Source organism: Barbus barbus (genome assembly GCF_936440315.1).
Source record: "Barbus barbus genome assembly, chromosome: 31".
NCBI lineage: Eukaryota > Metazoa > Chordata > Actinopteri > Cypriniformes > Cyprinidae > Barbus > Barbus barbus.
Genome location: NC_136759.1, coordinates 9,473,395 through 9,496,474, shown reverse-complemented (window position 1 = coordinate 9,496,474; position 23,080 = coordinate 9,473,395). Strand labels below are relative to the sequence as shown.

Here is a 23,080-nt window from a genome sequence, read left to right as displayed (position 1 = left end):
TTGGGACGTTACAGAAAAGGATTGGCTTTCATATAAAGTCGTATTCTGACACTCCCTTGGACTTGTGCAAAGACCTACATTCTCATACAGTAGATATGTGAATAAATTGTCTAGTCCCACTGTGATTTCAAGTCTGCGTATGTTTAGTTGTATTTTCAGCATTTACATCTGGCAATAGTTTGCTGACTGTGTGTGTGTGTTGTGTATTAATATCACTGTACAATACATCTGCCCCTATTCTCTCTGTTGGTGCCGACGGTGCAGTTATCACTGGACGTTAAATAAGACATATATTACATGGACACACTATTCAATCTACTTAAATAAAAAACTAAATCCAAAATATTGTCTTTACATTCATGTCAACCTGAATTCACAGATTAAGAAAAACAAAAGGAAATACCTCAGTCCTTATGGGTGAAATCATATTAATAAATAACGTTGAAGGTGATGATAATTTGTAATAATAATAATAGTAGTAGTAATAATAATAATGATAATAGTATTTGTATAAACACCAGACCTCAAATCCCATAGACGAATGCCACAATTTTCTAGGAGCTCTGGTACGAAAGATTCAGGTGCGTTTTGTGTCCTGGCCTATGCCCGCAACATGTTCTACAAGCTTCCCTTATGCTAACAACATCTGTAGTGGCATGCACCTGGTCCAACTGGAACCCCAGGTCAATGTCTAGTGGCACTGAGAGACCCTGCAGCAGCCTCACATCCCCTGCCCTATCCTGCCCAGCGTGGGGCAGGGTTGGGCCGGCTGGGATTGGGAGGGCTGGGGCAAGGGAGGCTGGGGTGGGGTATGGGGTGTCACAGACTGGGGGGGATATATAATCAGTCTCAGGCCCTCTTAAAGAGAAGGCATGCGCGAAAGGGTGGGAGTTAAACTAAGGACTAAAAAATTAAAGAACAAAAATCTGTCAGCTAGGAGGGGATGGGGGTGGGGAAAGGGACGATTCCAGGGATTGCTCCACCCCATTGTCCCCCATCCGACCACCTTGCCCACCTGTTGGGAACTGCAGCGCGGCAGCATGCCAGGTTGAAATGCCATTCACTGCTGTCCAGAAAATGCACAAAAAAATAAAGAAAAACAAAACAAAATCAACCAATAAAAATCCCAAACTTAAGGATTAAACCCATATTTACATTTTATACATTTTCAAATTTTCCACTTTGAGAGGAATTCTATCCATCTTTTTTTTTTTTTAATACTGAGATTTTTCCCACAAAGAATGTGGCCGATTTTCGTTGATATTCGCGCCCTCCATCTTTCTCTTTATCGTCCCCATCCCCCACTCTTTTTCTCTCCTTTTTTCATACTCCCTGTTTTTAGCCCACCTTCTGCGGATTGGTGGCCCTCACACCCTGCTCGTATGTGATTCGCTGGCTGATAAGATATTGGGCTGCCTGCGTGGCGGCTGGCGATCCGGTAATGGTAACTTTACGGTTTCTGGTGCCAGGAACAAATTCTCCCTTTTTAGAGATCTGAATGCGGGCTCCCGTCAGTTCTTGGTACTCCACAAGCGTTTTGCCTCCCTTCCCCAAAATGGCACCCACCAAGTTCTCCGGCACCGCAATCTCCACCACATCTTTGGCCCCCTCGGTCAGCTTCTCGGTGGCCAGCAGGGAGCTCGCCACCAGCGGGGAAGCGGCGCTCAGATAGCCGTTGGTGGCTCCAGTGGCGGCGGCGAGCGAGCCTAGTGTGAAGCCTCCCAGGCTGGTCGCAGGGTGGCCGGAGCTGGTGGATGCGTCGTTGGCGTAGGAGGCTAGCAGGTTGGCGGCTGCGGCAGCGGCGGGGTTGGCGCTTGCGGCCACAGCGGCGAGGACTCCCGAGGCAGCCGCAGGGTTGAGCCCTAGGCCCAGGGAGTTGGTATTGTATCCGTAGCTGGCTAACGTGTTCAGCGCGGATGTGATAGTCAGCAGGTCGTTCCCTGAGAAGCTGGACATAGTGGTGGGGAAAGCGCCCACTCCAGCCAGACTGGCCTGCCCTAGGAGACTGGAGGCTGTGGCCGCTGCCGCCGCAGCAGCAGCCGGCATTACCTCCGCCGAGTTGGCATATGGGGAACCGGTGGGGTTTGAGTTGGCCACGGGGCCAGAGATGTTGGAGTAGCTGATGTTCAGACAACTGCTGCTCTGTGGGTCCTCCTGGATCTTCTGCACAATGATCTCCACGGCCTTGCGGTTCTGCTCAGGCTCCCCGCTGATGGTGACGACGCGTTCCTGCAGGTTGATGCCTTCGGGTTTCTGTGAGAGCTGGACCCAGGCACCAGACTGCTCCATGACGGCCTTCACCGTGGCTCCGCCCTTGCCGATGATCAGCCCTGCTGTGCTGTTGGGCACTATGAGCTTGGCCTGAAAAGAACATAAGCAGAGAGGCCGGTGTCAGTTAATGAGTCACTCTCCAGCACTCTTGTGCTAGTTAAGCATGCACCATTTTTTCAGTTTTGGGATTTACAAGTAGGAAGAATGTTTTTTATCCACTGGGAGCCCATTAGTGGCAGCACAAGCAGTGTCTTTGAAACAACTATTTTTGTGGCAACTGCACCCATATGTATTGAAAACCAAAGCCTAGACTTTTTACAGCAATTACTTTGTTTCAAGTTGCCTTTTTATTAACTAAACCACAAATCAAGTTACATCTAACAGATGAGTTTAATCTAGTAATTTAGCAGCACAGCAGCATAGTGTTCTCAGAGAGTACGTTTTAGACAATGTCTGCAAACAACTATTTCCTCATTGATAGAGGGAAGAAAAGTGTAAACAGTGGTTACCATGGTTTCTTCCCTAACTTAGACTGGCTTGCTCCTCTGATCAAGCAGTGACTCATGCTGGTACTTTTTACCAAAGCTTCACACAGAACATACTGATCTTGTTAAAATGTTGCTAAAAGCACTGTTACTAAATGTGTTCATTACGATTTCTTTCCTAAAAGTATGTTCTTAATTTGTGTGAATGTATAAGAGAAACCGTATTTGGTGCTGTAACTGATCACCATTTTATCTTATAAAATCTTAAAATAACAAAAGGATTAGATAAATTTTGTTTCTAGAATTTATCTATATTTTTTCCCCAGATTGTATCACATTAGGTCGACTGTAAAATATTGCATTAAATTACAAAAAATATTTTAAAAAATCTCAGTGTTGGAATTGTTAAATAAACAATTAAAAAGATTTTAAAATTTTAAACTAATTTAAATACAGTTTAGATAAAATATACATCTTAGATACACTTAAAAATGTTGTCTTGGCAATTAATTAAACATGTTTAAGTGCAACAATTACTAAAATATTAATAAATAATAAAAATGAAAGATATAAAAAATATTGAGAAAACAAATCCTAAAAATGCCAAGACTACACAACAAAATTAGTGAAAATTAAACTTCAGGTAAAAATGACAAAAACCATAAGAATAAAAGCTAATTCAAAATAAGTACTATATAAATAGTGTACAAATACTAAAATGACACTGGTTTATCTGAGATACAAAACAAACTAGTATATAAAACAAGCATGAGACAAGAAGCAGAAAACTAAAAAATGATAATATTATAAAAATGACAAGAGAGGAAGACTGCAGCACTGATGAGACCAGAAAACGATGTATTAGAAGATAAATATACAGATGCTTGTGTGTTTTGTTCTTGTACTTCCTGAGCTGTGAATCACTAGGTAAAAAGAGGCTCCTCCTGAAAAGCATCGACTCCCAGGGGTCAGTGTTTCCATGGAAACTCAACTCCAGCATTCAAGGGGGACTGAAAGGGAGTCGGAATGATGCATAGCAACCAACCAGCCAACCACCCTCCCACCCCCCACCTTGTATGCTCGCAACCATTCACTTAAAACCAACAGCTACTTGGCCCATAATACCGCATGTGCGCACATGTATAAGAAAACATCACACACTTTTTGAATTTCGTCCGTGTAACTTGACATATTCGTTTATTAATTGAACCAACAAATTAGCACTTGATCTCTTTGATCATTGCCAGATACATCTACGCAGTAGCATTGTGAGAAAACAAATATGCGGTGTGGTGTTCGCTTTGACAGTTAATTACTCTGTATAATGAAAAGCTCCAACCCTCCCAAGAGCGCTTTGACAATGCTGGATTCAGAATATTTGCACTGTCAAAATGACAGATAGATAGATGAAAATGGTAAAAAGGGGAGACGAGAGGAGCGAGGATGTGTGTGTCTGTGGGGGCGTGTGATTGTGTGTGTGTGTGTGTGTGTGTGTGTGTATGAACAAAGCGAAGGAGAGACTAGAGGAAAGCAGAGAGAGTGAGAGAGGTTGGGGAGGGGGTGGTGATCGGCTCAGCCTTTACGTTTGTTTCTTTTGTGAGCTCTTTCGTTCTTTTCACTCTTCGCCTCAAGGTCTGCTGAAAGCTCGCTGCCCACAGACATGTCTTTACAGAGGCTGTTTAGCCTTGCCACTGTAGCTCGAACTCTCATTCAGCTCAGCCGAATTAGCATAGAAATGAAAAACTGCCGACAGGAAATTTCATGGACTCCTACATTCACCTTTTATCTTGCTAGAATAAACAAAACCTTGTATAAGGAACGTTTTGAGCAAAATAATTGTATTCGTGATTAGCATTTAATGCAATGGAAAGCAGATTGTTTTTGGCACCAGAGACGTACTGTGATTGATCTGTACATATGCAGTGCAGGCCAAAGGTTTGAGACCTGCAGTTAAAATGCATCTATTTTGCTAAATGATCTATTAGCAGATTAGACTTATGACCTTTTGTTCAAAAGAGTTCACAAATTGATTAGTGACCTCAAAATCAGAATCTTACATTTTTTAATTTCATTTAATTTAATTCCTTTTTTTCAAAAATATTCCAAATCCTAAAACTTTTTTCAGGCTTCAATTGAATTAGATTTTAATGTGCTATCAAACTTTTGGATTCCACTGTTTGGACAACATATATTAAGACGGCGCTTGTAGAAGTATTACAATTTAATGGTACATTGTAGGGATACATTTAAATAATTTCACTATTAGTAACTTCCTGATGCAGATTTTGACTCTAAATCTTCATGTAGACCTTTAATTAAATGCACTGCATGCACACTAATAATTAATATTTTTTTTATATATTTATTTATTATTAATTAATCATTCTTTTAAATAAAAAGACTTGGTCACCTGGCTGATATAATGCCAATATTTATAAGTTTGGGGATGGCAAGATTTTTTTGTTGTATTTTAAAAAACAATAGTCTCTTATACTCACCAAGGCTGCATTTATTTGATCAAAAATAGTCATATTGTGAAATATTGTTAAAATTTAAAATAACTGTTTTCCACTTTAATTTAATTTTAATGTTTTAAAATGTAATATATTCCTGTGATGGCAAAGCTGAAATCTTCAGCATTATTACAGTCTTCAGTGTCACATGATCCTTTATAAATCATTCTGATATGCTGATTTGATGCTTAATGAACATTTATTATAATTATCAAGATTTTTGTCCCAAAAAAACACCCACTTTTGGACAGTAGTGTTTTAATTGGTCATATTAGTCAATATATCTGTCAGTATATATATATATATATATATATATCTGATGGTAGTCAATATATGTCTATCCAAAAATGTATCTACAAAACTTACATTTACACCAAAAATCTACAATATGACAAAGCATAATTTTAGCATAATTAAGTGACATTTGTTGCTAATTATAGCAGATCCAGCTCTTCCACCTTTTTCTTTATGATGCCTTCATTTTCGATGATGGCATTTGGCAGAAGCGCTGATTGAAATTAGGCTGTTGGGTCGGAATCGAGCAGCGTCGACACATATGCAGGTTAATTTCACTGAATGCATCCAAGTGCTGAGCTAGAGGAGGTGGATGCCTGCTACGTCTATCTATAAAAGAGTGAACGGAAGAGGGAGGCTGAGAGAGAGAAATAAAGAGTGCAAGACAGAGAGAGAGAGAGAGAGAGAGAGAGAGAGACGCCTGCTGCCGCTGCGCCACCAGTCATCTGGGACTACAAGCCTTTGATGAATTGTCGGGAGGATGCTGCAGGGGGTTGTGGGTAATGGGCAATGAAAGATTGGTCAGCCATGAAGGACATGTATGTACTCCTTATGTAGACTGTGTTACTTTGTTCTATTACTGCTACAAAAAAATACAGAAAATAATGAGAGCAGCATCTGAGACTAGCAAGAAATTAATCAAAGGATATGGTCTCGCAAGAAATTAATCAAAGGATATGGTCTCGTTCTGTGTGGGTTTTTGCTGAACGAGCAGATGAGGCCCCAGGAGTCTTTGTATCCGGCTGCGTGTTATAAAAACTGTTCCGCCGTTGAAAAAAGCAATTCAAACTTCCTCTAAACTCTTTCTACTGATGTGCCAGCAAAATGCACCTAGTCCTGAAGGTGGCAGGGGTCTCAAACGATGTGACCCCTGGCGCATCAAACCCGAGCAACTGTTCCCCACTCCCAACCTCTGTCCCCGGAACAGTGCCTGACTCTAGAGCCATAGCTGTTTGCACTTTGAAGTCTTAAGCGCTTGCCTTTGGGTTAATCGCCTGTCTCCTGATCCTGGGCTTAGCCGCCCATCTCTGTACAGCATCTGCCTGTGTGCTCTGGCTGCTGGCATTGACAAAGAAAAAAAAAAGACTCCACACGAGTTAAAAATAACACCCTGTCCTCCTCCTCCTCACCTTGGTCGTATGACTGTCGTGAAAGGTTGTTGTTTGCTAGCAAGGGTCCTGTATGAGTGGTCAACTCTCAATATTTACTCCCTATAATTATTTTCGTCAGACTCATGCAGCAAGCAAGCTTGTGATATGGCTGATTTTCATTGCCGTTTTATATTTTGAACACAAGAGCAAAACGCAAGAAGCTACTCATTTCACCTGTCACTGTAAAACAAAATAAATAGATTTTTGACATTGTAAACAAAAAATTGTTAGAGTATGTTTTAGAATAAATTACTATTTCAGTCTTTATAATTCAAAATTTCACATTTACTTTAATGTAAATGGTTCATTATTTGTGAAATTTACTAGCAATTTCTAAGTGGAAATTGTTTCTACACCATTTTTTTTTGTTTCAATGTTATACTACTAAAAAAAATTTTTTTTCTACTTTTAGACCTGGGGCCTGTTTCATAAAACAAGTTGACCAAATAAACCAGGTTTATTTCAGTTAGACTTATTGTCAGTTGATTTGGTTCAAAATAAGTCAGAATAACTTAAATAAGCCTGACTTATTTGGTAAACTTGTTTTATGAAACAGGCCCCTGATGGTGGTAAAAGGGATATATTTAGAGTTGTATAAAAGCAATTAACAAGCATTTATATGCAAAAGACATCAGTTTCCTCCATAAATATACAAACAGTTTTAACCCTCAGCTATCTAGACTGCATTGAATAACCCTAAGTGAAATCACAAGGGGTGATGCACCCAAAAATAGCCGAGCTCATAGTAAACTAAAATAGGGTCCTCAATCTCCCCAAAATCCAGTGTGCTGCCCTCTCCAATAGAACACATTCATATTTTAAGTCTTAGATTGACATTCATTTGAATAAACATCTAGAATGTGACATTCTGCGATCTTAAATGGATAGTTTACAAAAAAAATTAAATACTGTCATCATTTTCTCGCCCTCATGCCATTCCAAACCTGTATTTGAACACAAATGAAGATGTGTTTTTTGTCTATATGCAATTGAAGTCAATGGGGTCCAAAGTTGTTTGGGACCTCACTGACTTTCATTGTATGGATAAAAATACTTTTCTTCAGAAACATTCTTCAAAAACCCTCCACAGAAGAAAGAAAGTCATGATGACAGAATTTGGGAAACTATCCCTATAAGCTCATATGCTAGCAATTTGCATGATTTAATGTGGATATCTATATAAAATAAACTTGCATCAGAAAATATCCATCTCAACATTACCATCTAGTCTTGAACCGTTAGCGCTGACATCCCAGATCTCTCCAGAACCCAAACGCAGAGCAACAGCAAACGAAGTATGCGCCTTACAGATGCATATTTAATAAAGATCTAATTTATTATTGATTTTTATGCCATTTCAGACAGCTCAAGTTCTGCATCCATCAAAGAATGTTACAACTCGTATCTCCAGGGGTCCGTCTCAGGATTAGAGATGCGCGAGCTTCGGATAGAGTACATCCTCTCACACATAGACAATATGAGATCACCACAGTCCAATATCAATGGGGTGACCTGCTTTTAAGGTAGGTGTGACACTCGCTGTGAGACTTGATATAAACATGTCAATTCTTCTGAAATAGCCAATATAATCCCTGATAATAATAATGCTCATCATTCTGACTTTTTAATATCCTCTTTTATCATCCATTGGACATGCTATTTCAGGGCTTTATGCTGCATATAGAGTGAAAACAATATTTTACACCTCTTTTGACAATTGTTATCACATTTCATGGTTATAAAATATATTTTTTAAATTATTAAGCAAAGCAAACTGAAAAAGTCTGAGTTTTTAATAGTAAATATATTTTTGGCATGGAATTTAAGTGCAATAACTATAAAATAGTTTTGAAATTATAAAGAGCAATTGCAAGACAAACATTTTAAAGAGAAACAAAACTAGAAGAAAAATTTGGTTTCACTTTACTTAAAGCCTTTATGTATAATGCATTATAAAGGGTTTTTAAAGGGTATACTGCATTATAATTAATCACAATGTGCACTGTAATATATTATATCTTATTTAAAAATCATAGTATAACAATGAATTGATAAGTGTTATAATATACTTAGGTTACAATTATTCATGAGATTGTACAATGCATTATAAGGTGCATTACAAGGCATAATTAATGCATTAAAATTATAATTCATTTTACATAGGCTTTAAGTAAAGTGTTACTAAAAATGTAATCAATTTTCCACTTGATTAATAATAATTTTTATAAACTATTTTATTGAAATTACACTCACAAAAAAAGCTATTTCTAATTAAATAATTTTGTAAATTAATAAAAATATTTAATTATATATATATATGTATGTGTGTGTGTGTGTGTGTGTGTGTGTGTGTGTTTTTTTATTTTTATAAAATAGTTTATAAATTAATATAAAAAATGAACTCATTCTAAACATTTCCATGACTTCTCAGAGCCTGGAAACCACAATTCCCTGATATTTCCATATTTTCCACAACCCTTTAAAAATCATAAGACAGTAAAAAAGATCTACACACGCTTTCCACAAATACGCTGTGACTGTATAAACAAACAACCAAGAGAGTCTGTAAATACTAAAGACACAACACAGACGGCATCTGTCCTTTCTTTCACCCAAAAGAGATTTGATGCCCGGCATTAGAGGATGTACTTCCTTGTCCAACATCCAATGTTGTGTAAGACTTCCTCTCCATTGGCTCTTCTGGAAATGAGATCGATACTCCGTGGAGAGATAGTGACCTTTTTCCTGGCCGGCTGATGGATTTGAAGGTTAAAAAAGGCATAAAATATTTTAGCCAGTCACCATCCCTCTAGAGAGTGGAGCGGGGAGGGGAGAGAAGGGAAGGGAAGGCTGGGCTATTGGGCGAGCAATTTATAGCAATTTTCCTGATGTCGCTTTTAATTTAGGAGACGAGTAGAGAACACAGCAGTGTTTCACTTGGCTGTCTATGTGTGTATGCAGGCGTAGTGCTCCAATGAGAACTTTTATTAGATTCACGATGCAGGATAATTAAATAGGCTGGTTTTGGTGGTGTCTTGAAGGGAAAGGATGGTTTGAAACAGCACTGCCACTTAAGGCAATCCCACTGATCAATATAATAGAATCAAAGCTGTGGGTTATTATGGAAAATCAGTGATGCACGGAGAAATTAATTATTTTCTCTGTGATGTTGAAAAAAAGAGACTTTTCAAAATCATAAGCGAAGCAGGAGGAACCGTTAATGGTGTTCCAGTGCCAATGTTTATAAATACTATGTGAATATGCGTCAGAAGTCAACTGATCCTTAATGAAAGTCGAGAATATGTATTTCTTTACCCTTGAATGATTTGAGAATTTTTGTCATTGCCATATGCAGTACTACAGATTTTCAGTTGAATAAATGACATTAGGATTGATTTGTTTGGGTACGCAGTACACAAAAGTCATGAAAATGCAAATGCCCAACTGCAGTGATTTACTATGTCTACCTATAGACAACATCAGGGACTCTTGTCTTCCTTAATGGACCATTTCCTGAACAAACAGGATGTGGGAAACAGACGGAGGAAAGATCAGAGGAAGCCTGCACAGACCAGAGGAAGCCAGCTGCAGGCTGGCACTTTACCATCTGAGTTAGTTAGACACTGTTTGAAACAATGAGACGTCCATAACAAAGAGGCATCTAGATGATCAGATTGATTTCCTGTGCTGCTGGGTGGGTGGGTGTGGAAGGGCGGGTGGATTAAGTTTGGTGTCAGTCGCGCTCTTGCCATGACCATTTGGTTGCAGGCTCAGGGGATGACGTTCCTGACCCGAAATCAGCAGCTGCTGCTTAATATGACTTCAATTCTTACCCTCAATCTCTCAGTCAGTGTGTACTGCAATGAGATACATGCCATGACAGCCGCACGTGTGGTGACAATTGGAAAAGAACGCAATGGCAATGCAAGATCATATAACCTCAATCACATTACACTGTGGGCCGGATTCAAAAAAGCAAATCGCAATTTTGACTAGAAAAGAATAAAATCCTTTAGTGCAAAATCATATATGATATACAGTAATAAAAAAACTGACTAAAACATTGACAAAAAATATACAATATTTAGTGAATAATGAATATATAAAATATGCTTAATTTAAAAAAGTAAAAACATATACCTATACATATAGGGAGGCAAAAATATACAGTATTAGGTGAATAATATATATATATATATATATATATATAACATATATGACATTATTTATGCTATTATAATTTTGCAATGTAAATTCATTCATACTACATTTCAGCTTCATTAAAGGAACACTCCACTTTTTTGAAAATAGGCTCATTTTACAACTCCCCTACAGTTAAACAGTTGAGTTTTACCATTTTTGAATCGATCTCAAGGTCTGGCGGTAGCACTTTTAGCTTAGCTTAGCATAGATCATTGAATCGGATTAGACCATTAGCATCTCGCTCAAAAATGACCAAAGAGTTGAGATAATTTTCCTATTTAAAGCTTGACTCTTCTGTAGTTACTTCGTGTACTAAGACCGACCGAAAATGAAAAGTTGTGATTTTCTAGGCCAATATCGGTTTAGTTCATCAGCTGTTTCTGTTTCTTCTGCAGTGGAAATATCAGATTTGCTAATACTGATTTCATTTTATTGGTAACAGCCCTATATTGTCTTATTATATTAAGTGAAATTATTCATAAAATGTAAAAATTTTATATGAAAGATGACAAGCATTTAATATGGTAAAGGAAAATGACCTTTAAATAGGCATAAAATGACCTGGAAATCAATTTATATAAATTATAGCATCAAGTAACTTTAGTCATATAAAACATAATTTCCCAACAACAAAATTGTGGCCAGTGAAAATGCTGAGTGGCTAGTAAATTTGGAAAACCACTAGCCATAGTGGCTGGTGAGCAAAAAAGTTAATGTCAAGCCCTGATAGAATATATATTTAATTAAAAATTAAACAAAAAAGTTAAACAAACAGTACTTTTGTGCAAAGTATCTATCAATCAATCTCAATCTATCAGGATTGATCAATAGAATAATCCTAAATATATTTCAAGGAAGTTAGTTATGACTCAATGTACATGCTCAATGTATCTCCACATTCTAACCTCTCTGCATTCCTGTATAAAATATAGCTTGTCATATTGCACAATGCAGCAGAATGCAGGTAGGGCCTGCAGTGATGCTCTCCCAGCAGACACAATAATGTGCACTAAAGTGAGATGTGCTGCTCCGCTGATAAGCCCTATAATTACATGCATAAATAATTAGGTCGGCAACTCTGCAGGGGTAAGCGTGTTGGACTTATGTTCTAGGAATTCAGGTTATGGCCCTGTCTTCAAGAGACTGCTCAATAAGCACAAAGAGGATACTTCCTTAATGGACAGGCTTAACTAAAAATTAAGAACAGAAAACGGCAGCATGCTGTAAATTATTCATGAATAAAGCCAACTCTCTCTCTTTGTCCTAAGGGTGATTTAATTAAGCAAATGATAAATAAAGGAGAAGAATCATTGATGTGGATGACAACAATGCAGAAGCCCAGCAGATCAATGGAGCATAATAATGGAGTGACCGGTGGCGATAATCACCTAAACAGAGAGGGTGATTATCGCCACTGGTCGATGTCAATTAGACAAGTCACTGAAACACATTCAGAAATTTCTTGAGTTTGTTTGACCAAGTTAACATTATTTATAATCAAAATGTCCATCCTCACTTACTGTGGGCTTGTGCTTTTTGTTATAAAATCTGATTTAATTGTAGCATAAATAAGAAGGAAGTACACAATCTCATGCAAGATTTGAGAGGAAACTGGAAATAGGAAGAAACAGGAAATAGGGTGAGTTGAAGGAAGTGAGGCCTCACCTGTTTGACACGGTCAGGATTGACGGTGGTCTGTGGCTGAAGTATGCTAACCGGCTCTGTTTTCTGAGCACTCTGCGGCATCTCCCGCACCTTCTCTGCGATGAAGTCGTGGACGTTGTTCAGCGCCTCTACAGTGCCCTGGATCAAGCAGACACGCTCTGTTGTTCCTAAAGGAGGCACAAAAAGACAAATTATAGTTTGGGCTCAGTGTGATGTACAGATGTTGTCTACAGTGTGCTGTAGAGTGATTAATAATATGGCATTTTTCCTAGTGCAGTGAAGAGGTGAGGGCCAAAGGAGCATGTTTTCTGTGTAATAAACTACAAAACGGGTTTCCAAAAGGCACTGCATTGTTCCAACATGCTTCAGTATTTTCCATGTCAGTCAACTTAATTCTTAACTTTAAAAAGTTTTTTTTTTAAATCATATGACCAGCCAAAAAATACTTATTATCAAATGCTTTCTCTTACAGATTAAAATTTAGTGCTGTGAAATTAATTAATCATGATCAATCGCATCCAGAATAAACGTCTGTGCTTGCATAACATGTGTATATAAATGTATATATATTTAAGAAATATTTACATGTTTATATATATTAATATTTATATGATTTATGTTATATATAAATATATTACACATATTTCTTAAATGTATACATGAATATTTAAATATAAATATACACAGTACACACATATATTATGTAAACACAAACTTTTATTTTGGATGCGATTAATCGATTTGACTGCACTAGATTAAATAAATAATTTCAGTTTAGGTTCAAGACAATTCCCATTTCATCAAATAAAATATAATAAAATAAAGTCACCCCTAAAATAATTATATGAAGTATACACATATTTAGTGAACAAAATAATATATAAAAATATTTAAAATAATTGTCAGATGACCAATAAATTATGTACTACTGTTTAAAAAATTGGGGTCGTTAAGGTGTTTTATTGAGCAAGGATGTGTTAAATTGATTAAAAGTGACAGTTAAGACATATATAATATTACAAAAAAAATCTTTCAAGTAAATACTGTTCTTTTGAACTTTTCTATTCAGCAAAGTATCCTGAAACAAAAAGTATCACAAACTTATAAAGCAGCACAACTGTTTTCAAAATTGATGAAATGTTTCTTGAGCACCAAATCAGCATATTAGTATGATTTCTGATTATGTTAATCTGAAGACTGGAGCAATGGCTGTTGAAAATTCAGCTTTGCCATCACAGCAATAAATTACATTTATTACAAAATATATTCAAATAGAAAAAGTTATGTTAAATTATAATAATATTTCACAACATTACTGTTTTTACTGTACTTTTGATCAAATAAATTTGGTGAGCACAAGAGACATCTTTCAAAAACATAAAAAATCTTAGAGACCCCAAAGTTTTGAAAGGTTGTGTGTGTATAATATATATATATATTTTATATATTTATAAATGCAATTTCAAATTCTATTTGTCTCCTTATACAAGCTCCCTATAGTTATCTATCTATGCATATATTTCCCATCAAACTCTCATACACATTTCTGCAGTTAACCCAAAGTTGTTTTACTACTGCTGGCGTAAGACTGAGGCCGTACGGCATGTTCTTGCGATTGATGGTGTTTGGAGCTAAAACTTTGATGGAATGTTTTTTTCCTTACGTAGAAGCAGCATAAACTATCATCAGCTGACAACACCAGGAATCACTGATAACAGAAGGCTTACTTTCTGTTTTTACTCAACTAAATCTTATAATATTATGGCGCATTGTTTGTATGACAGCCACGTACTATGATAAGTATCGTACGTGTTATCAGAGAGTGAATCCGTCAGTCGCTGGGCCATCAATCATATTACACTAGAGACTACAGACATTGTGTTAGGAGACAAATAACCAGCATTAGAGCATCTGCCCATGTAAATACCATGGATCTATGTACATGCAGACTGAAGTTATGGGAGCAGCTGCAATAACAGTCGCCTGGCAATGCTACTATTTTTGGCAGCCTATTCACAGAAAGCCTTCCATTAGACGCCCCAAAGTCTCCACTTTCAATTAATTCAGATACAATATCGGCATTTCTACTCCAATTCCACAGAACATGAGGTTAAACGCATGCACACACACATACATTCACCATTGTTTTAACGGTGCAGATTCTAAGGGAATTAACCGACTGCGGTTCTCTGATTGGTTACTAATCCTTCACATTTTGCCCGAAAGCGTGCTTCTGGGGCATTTATCCTCCAAAACCCACACGAAATCACACTGCGCCATAACAGAGGCAGTCAAACGTGGCAATTCAGATTCAGAAATAAAAACAAAATCCACAAAAGCTTTAAGTAGAAGGGAAGAGGGGGAAAAAAACTCAACCAGACTGATCCGAAGCCAGGATCTCTTGGCTCCCGAGAGGCTGGGAAGCGAATCGGCCCTTATCGGCACGGCGCAGTAGGGTTTTCCGGTTTCCTTTTAACCTTCTATTGTTTACTAGCATGAAAATAATTGGGTTCGGTCCCAGACTAGCTATATGAAGCCGTGTAAATACGCTCAAACTGAGAAATCTCAGGATCATGGATGGGATCCTACAAAAAAGAAAAGGGAAAAAAAGCTTTGCCGAGCTCCCGACAGCTGGCGACCCGAGAGTAATCTGTGGCAGACCAATCGAGGCGGTAGATTATTAGAGCAGAGATCACCATTGTTTTGGCAGGGAGATGAGGGGGGTAGGGTGTGGATAACACCAGACAAACAACTGTCAGAGAATGAGGGCTAGTTTTGGTATAAGCATACTTGCAAGGAACTCCAAATAGCTGTATAGGCACAGTTATGTTGGCAAACAAGCAGAAAGCTTATGTGTTGTGTTGTGTTGACTGTCTGGATGAAGAGGTGCTGGAGAGGTTGTGATGTGTCTGTTGAGAGATACTCAGCGGGATATGGGAAGAGGTGGGGGGAGTTTAGAAAGAGGTCACTGAGGATCTTCTTCCCTCCTGCAAACAGAAGGGTCACTTTCTGACACACGTTTAGGTTTCTACCCATGGAGCTCATTGAAAGTGATGGGTAGTTTGCTTTATCACCCATCTAAGCACATAAACACCCCCCTCAACAGCTCATTCCTCAACACCTCATCAGCGTCCACACCAAGAAATAGAACACATAGTAGGGTTGGGCAATATTTTCTATATTTTTTGGCTGACAATATAAAATTAGCCAACATTTACATACTAAATGAGACAGAATGGAGCAGAAGTGACAGTAAACAAAAAAGTAATACAAAAAAATAATAAATGCTATTCTTTTTTCAACAAAGAACCTCAATAAAATGATAAAATAATGTTTATTTTGTACCAAATCAGCATACTAGAATGACTTCTAATGGATCATGTGACACTAATGCCAAAAATTTAGCTTTGCCATCACAGGAATAAATTACATTGTAAATATATTAAAATAGAAAACAAAAACATTTGTATTATTATTTCACAGTATTACTGTACTTCATTTCTGCACCCTTCATGAGACATTTATTCAAAAACATTAGAAAAAAATCTTACTGACCTCAAACAGTAATGTTTGTATATATGTGCGAGTATATATAAAAAAGGAAGATATAAAAATATAATTCTTCTGATAAAATATATATATTGGAATGATCCAGAATGTACATGTTCTGGCATCTTTGACATGTTTAATTTTTGAAAAATAATAATTAATTAATTAATCATTTTATACATTTTTAATTTTGTTCATTTAGTAAAATAAAAAGCAAAGCAAAAAATTGCTACTGTCTTCTGCTATGAACTAATAATTCCTCTAATTAAAATAAATAAAATAAGTAGAGATATATATATATATATATATATATATATATATATATAATGAATATCATGAAAAGGATTAAAAAACATTCAGAAATATAATTTTTCTGCACAGCCCTAGTACACAGTGAATGAATGCCAGTTAAAAATGTAGATTCTGATAGAGGCCCTGTGAGTCCCTGTGCTGCTTCTGAAAATAAGGGTTTGGTCTCCATCTATATAGACACAGAGGCTAGAGACTAATAGACATATTAATCTCTGATTTCACAATAAGTGCAAACTTTGTGCTAGTAGCATTTAAGGAATCACATACGGCTTACAGTACAGACCAAGAGTTAAATCTAAGAAAAGGTATTGGGCAGTGTGGAGGTGTTTTATATAGTTGCTAGGGGAATGCCTACTTGGCTCTGTTCTAAATTGATTTTATACAGTTGTTAAATAGATGAGTCATTAATTCCTTGTTCTTGTTTCTAGATGGAGCAACGTTTTGGTGATTTAGCTACTGAGAACACTGACAAACATCATTATTGTTATTATTACGGCACAGGCTATCCTGTCTTTCTTTACAGGAATGCAAATTTTTTCCCCAAAAGCATATAAAAAAGGAGGGGTTGAGGCCTGTTTTCTGTAGTTGTGTGAGTGATGGAGTGTCTGGAAGGCTGTTCTAAAGAGTAACTCCATCGTGACTTCAAAACTTGCAGCAAAAGACAATGTAAGTCCATAAGGGCCCCTAAACAAAACCACATGAGCATGTACAAAACATTAACATGTACTGTATGGAATGTAATGTGCTAACACATCATTAAAAAAGAGCCAGTTAAACAAGGTAAATAGTGCAGCAATGTGAGGTAATGCCTAGATCCTGCAGTCCAGCAGAAACATGTCTCAAGACCACAGCTCTGTCTAGCTGTTTGAAAAGGAGAATACGTCCTGTGTGAATGCCCTCTAATCTCTCCTCAGAGCGCTGCTGCTCCCACAGACTCAGAGACAGTGTTGGTGCAACTTGCTGTCAGAGTGGTAGGCACTGTTGAAAATGACGCCATAACCAAACTCGAAATAACAAAATATGGCTATTTTTTTACATTTGCGTGTAGTTTCATAATTTCTGAGGACTCTGGTACTCTTGTCCATCTCTACTTGTTACAAATAAAAGAAATGTCTCTGGAAAAACAAGCTTTTAATTTAAAGGGATAGTTCACCCAAAAAATGAACATTTTGCCATCATTTACTCACCTTTATGACGATCCAAACCTGTATAAGTGTTGAACACAAAAGAAGATATTTTGAAGAATTTTGAAGAACCAAACATTTCTCTCCCTACTATGGAAGTCAATGGGGACCAACAACTGTTTGGTTCTTCAAAATTGGAACATCATGAGGGTGAGTAAATAATGACAAAATTCATTTGTATGAACTATTCCTTTTATTCAGGCATGGTAAGATGGGATTTCTGACAAAAATCTGGGGAAAAAATGTTTAATGTTATACTAAACCATACTCTAGGATTTTAATAATATAAATAATTTTGAAAAATAATAAAGCCGTAACCAGGTTTTGTGGTAGATGCTTTGTCTTAAACTATATGAAAATAAAATCAGGTTATATGTTTCCTAAATTAGTTTAAAATAGATTTTTTAAAAATATATGAGGTTTAAAGTAGTAGAAGTTTTCTAAAAAAATAATGATGACAAAAACATAATCAGGTTTAAAGCAGTAGATGTTGTATTCTAAACTATATATAAAGCAAGTAGACGATTCTCAAAATTAAAACAAAATTCAAATCACAATTAGGTTAAATTAGAGATGTTACCATAACTGTTGTTACCTTAGCTTATCTTAAAACTAATAAATAAATAAATAATCATTTAAGGTGGTAGATGATTCCTAAATTAGGTTCCCAGAGCTTGTCCATAGGGAGAATAGTGCACTGTCATGTAGATCACAAATGCTGATCAAAAGCTCCCACAACACCAAAGCTGCAAGATGGACTGACTCATTGGTTGACAGAACCCTGAACCCATAGAAATGACCACAGCAAGCTCAATAACCAATTAAACTGCTGCGTACCACATGACAAATGACACCAGCTGCTAGGACACAGACAATCTTTCAGAAGACACACCGTACAGGACTGTCCAAGAAACGTCTCTACACTGTATCACAATACGTGAAAATTCTGACAAGCTTCCTGATTGCCTTCCTTCCAAATAGTCCAACAGTAGGCCTAGAGATTTACTAGGTGAACATACGACCCTGCCAGTGGACGAGGTTACAGATGTTTCCTGGATTTGGTGTTAGGAGAAAGAAAGACGGGGGGAGTGAGAGAGAGAGAGAGAGAGAGGAAGAATGAGTTGGGAAGGTTAAAAAAGCCATCTCCCTTCCTCAGTGACTCATATTTTCCTGTCTACTCATCAAAGGGCTTCTGATTGCAGCCTCCATGTACACGAGTCCCACAGGAGCACATGGGTCATTGTTTCAACATGGAGCACCCACTATGAGATGAAGTGTTGACTGCGGGGACGGGCAAATTACAACAGGGGACCCCTGGGTCCTGTTGGTGTCAGTGTGCACCATTATGTTAATAAAAACATGAATGTTTGGGAGGGGGCCAGTGCAGGCATATGACATAAGACACATCACCACAGCAACTGGCAGACCCTGAAAATATTGTGGGGCAGCTGCTGATGACGTAATGTGTTTTTATTTTAAAACAGAAAGGACGGGGTGTTGCATGTGCTTATGTAATCATGAACAGTAAAGAGGAAGAAGGATGGGGATTGGAAATTCGGAGAGAGTTTCCATTCAAATCTCTTTATGCTCTTTGAAACTGTATTTTATAGTCTGTCAGGCTGGATGGACGCTCCAAATCCAGACGTTTCTTTACGTGCCTACACTACCCCATGTAAGCAGTCACTAGGCCAGATGGGAACCTTTCTTTCCAAGTCTTCTTAAAGAGATAGTTCACCCAAATTTTAAAAATAAAAACCTCTTCTTATAAATCAATGATTCCATGAAGAACCTTTAACATCCATGGAACAGTTCCACTACAAGGTTGTTTATAGCGGACAAATGTTCTTCAGATTTAATTTTTTTAATATTTCAATATTCTTTACACTACGAAAAATAATAGCGAGGTTCCATGGGGAACCCAAAATGGTTCTTCAAGTGCATCACTACAAACCCTCCCCCCTTTGGGATCTTTATTTTTAAGAAAGTACAATGAAAGTTAATGGGGTCCAACACTGGATTACACTGACTTTCACTGTATGAACAATAAAAAACTATCTTTTTGTGACACAGAATAAAAGCGAGTCATACAGGTTTGAAATGACATAAATGTGAGTAAACAATGACAGAATTTTCATTTTTGGATAAACGATCCTTTCAGTCAATTCAACTATGCTTTTCCAATGGAACAAGCCTCTATAAACAGCAGAGGAAGGATAGAAGGCTCTCCAAAGAATAACAAAGGATCTGGAAGAAAGAGTGAATTCCTCTTCAGTGATGTCACTCGTATTGAGAAGTGCCGGGTTTGTCCATCCCTTTTCATCAGTTTGATCTAAGCCGTCCCCAGCCCCCAACATCTATAGTGATGTCACCATGGTTATGGGGCCCATGCCGTGCAAACAGCTGAAGAGATGCCTGGGCTAGGATCCTGTCCTCATCTTTTTCTCTAATGTTCTCTCTCACCCTCTCAAGACCTTCCTGCACACCCCTCCAAGACCTCACAGAGGGACAAAGACAGAGCGAGAGACAAAACAACAGGCATCGAGTGAGAGAGAGAGAGAGAGACACAGAGAGGAAGGGAATGCGATAAAAGGGAAAGCGAAAGAGATTCTTTATTCAATATGTCCAACTCACCAATAAAGAAAGGAAAGAGGGGGTAACATTACTCAGAGAGAAACTAAACTCTCCAAAAAGAAAGATGAAGAATGAAAAAAGAGGTGGGAGATGGGAAGGGGGGTCTAAACTTTCCTGCCAGGTGCCTAACACTATTTCAAAGGCTCCCGGGAGCTTTTCCACTTTAGCTTAAGAGCGGATATTTGCCTCAAATTGTGTAATCTGTGCATTTTAGATGTGATGTGATTAATTTAGGGCTGTCAATTTAATAAAAAAATAAAAATAAAAATAAAAATACAGTTAATCATGCTCCCAGACCTGTGTGTAAAATTCATCACTGGAGCAATTCATAACTGAAATACCACCGTAATGTTCTTATGTACTAGAGAACGCAAAGTTTTGCGAGAGAACGCAAAAGATTTGAAAAATATTTTTTCCTCCCACCCTGAATTTTTTTCACCCACCCCGAAATCTTTCCACCACCATGAGCTCTTAGGGGCTCCGTACTTATGAGTCATACAGGATGCTTTTTTTTTTTTCATTTAAAAGCAGCTGAGGGGTATAAAAGAGTGCAATGATCTCAAGACACGTTTTTCAAAGCGGTGCTCATGAAGTAAGATGCTGAAAAACAATACATATTGTAAATAATTAAAAATAACAACAAAAATATTTTAATATTAAAAATAATGTTTGATATTACTGTCTTCAAAAATATGCAGCCCTCCTACACTAGAGTTAAAATGTTTAAAGTTGGTAAGATTTTTTTAATGATTTTGAAAAGCACTTATTTGATCAAAAAATAATGTAAAAACAGTAATTTTGTGAAACACACAATTTGAAATAACTCTATTGTAACATATTTTACAATTACATTTATTCCTGATGCAAATCTAAATTTTCAGCATCATAACTCCAGTCTTCAGTGTCATCCTCCAGAAATCCTTCTAATATTTATTATTATCATCAATGTTGAAAACAGCTGTGCTGCTTAATATTATAGTGGAAACTGTGATACATTTTCAGTATTCTTTGATGAAAACTTTTTATTTGAAACTGAAATTTTTTATGAAATGTCTTTGAATTGTATTCATTTGTGGACTTTTCTCTGCAGATTTGTGGTCATTTTATTCAATTTATGGCCATTTCATGTAATAGTTCACGTAACTAACAAAAGTAACCGAATGACAGCCTAGATATATTTCGTGATGTTTTATTAACAAATTTCGGGAGGAGCACGCGCAGATAATTAACACGGCCAATTCACCATCAGCAATCACTCAGTCTATCCTATCAGCTGAGAGAGAACTTCTATAAATAGACCAAGCCATCTTACCTTCATTCTCTCTACAGTTTTCAGCATCCCACCTCCACCCCAACTCCTCACCATCAGCCCGCTCCTACCCCAGCGTGGGGAGGAGCTCGGGGGGAGCGCTCTGGGTCCGGGCTAAATGCCGAGCTCGGACCCCTCTCCCCGGACAGGAGGAGTGCCCCGGGTTCGGGAGTAATTTACAGAGCTCGGAGCCCTCTCCCCGGACAGCACGCCAAATACGCATAAACCTTGACTCTGTTCATTATACGCAAGGGCGAACTCGTGAATTACATTTCACATATGAAATGAATAAAAAAGCAGGGTCCATGAGCTTAGACACTGACTCACTCTTGATGAGGAAATTACTCAAGAGCCAACTCCACGGGTGTGTTTTGTAGATTTCTGAAGAGGGAACTGCATTTGGAGATGGTTAATCTCAAGGGACAGAAAAAAGAAAAGGACACAATTGCCAAAATGGGATGTTTCAAAAGACACATCTGAGACTGTAATCCTATGCGACTCGCTTCTTAAACTCACATTTCACAAACCTAAGCCCCGAAGATCACAAGCAGCTATTTACTGTCATAAATCTGCTGCATACAAACCTATAAGTCAAATAAGAATGTGGTGTTATTTCTGGACAAACACCTCACGTTCTCAACGTGAACTCAAACTCACAAACTGAAGGTACAACAAACTAGTCTGAGGAGCATTTCACTTAACACTCATCGATAGTTTGCATCATCGATAGCTGCATGAGTTATGTCTTCTAATAAAAACATCAAAAGGTATTTTCAGCAGATCTTTATTTCTAAAAGAGTTACAGTCCCCTGATTTATGAGTGCTGACGTCTAAACAGAACAGTTGCCTTTGCCTTGCAGGGGAATGGAGAGAAGGTGTAAAATCCATAGATGCTTTAGTGTTTGCTCCTTGTTAGAGGAGACTCTGCTTTACAGCCAATGAATTCACTGCTGAAATGATTTCAAGTGTTGCACAGACTATGGTTTCACTCAGACTACGGTTTCACTTCCACACACTTGTGAAGGATTATGTATATTTTTAATTGTTTCTAGACATGTGCATTGAACACTGGGACTGAGACTCCATTGCAAATCCATTGCATCTGTGTTTGTGAAGATTTATCAAAACCATCTATCCTCAAGAGGTTCCTGAGGATGTTTAGTTAACACTTTGGTCCAGCTTACTTATTGTAGTGAGCAACCAAACAACTGCTCAGCCAAATACAAAGAGATCCAATGCATGCATAACAGCTTGTTATAATGAACGCACGCTAACCCGAGTATAATGCCTGACCCACGCGCCAACATGCACATGCAGTAATACGCTCATGTTCTGAAATGTTTGCTTGTTGCACACCTACACAAAAGCTACCTTCATTATTCACCATGTATCAGTTCACTTCTAAACGTGCTTGAATTAAGCTACAAAAGCAGGAATTCTATCAAACTCGAACACACACACATTTAATGTACACCACTGTATCCCAGAGTGCATCTGCAATCTCCAAAGGCCA

The 23,080-nt window shown here is 37.7% G+C and overlaps 1 protein-coding gene across 2 annotated transcripts in view; it reads right to left on the bottom strand.

Annotated features, from left to right (window-relative positions):
- Positions 1–1,216: 1,216 nt before the first annotated feature.
- The window catches only part of LOC306851557 (RNA-binding protein Nova-1-like), a 49,573-nt gene continuing 27,709 nt past the window's right edge, over positions 1,217–23,080 (bottom strand). For both annotated transcript variants that reach the window (XM_079387878.1, XM_079387877.1), the window contains 2 exons: positions 12,583–12,749; positions 1,217–2,361 (listed from right to left, as the gene is read on the bottom strand). In XM_079387878.1, the coding sequence (XP_079244004.1) occupies positions 1,339–2,361; positions 12,583–12,749 (1,190 nt within the window). In that variant the 3' untranslated portion in view covers positions 1,217–1,338. The remainder of the gene's footprint in view (positions 2,362–12,582; positions 12,750–23,080) is intronic.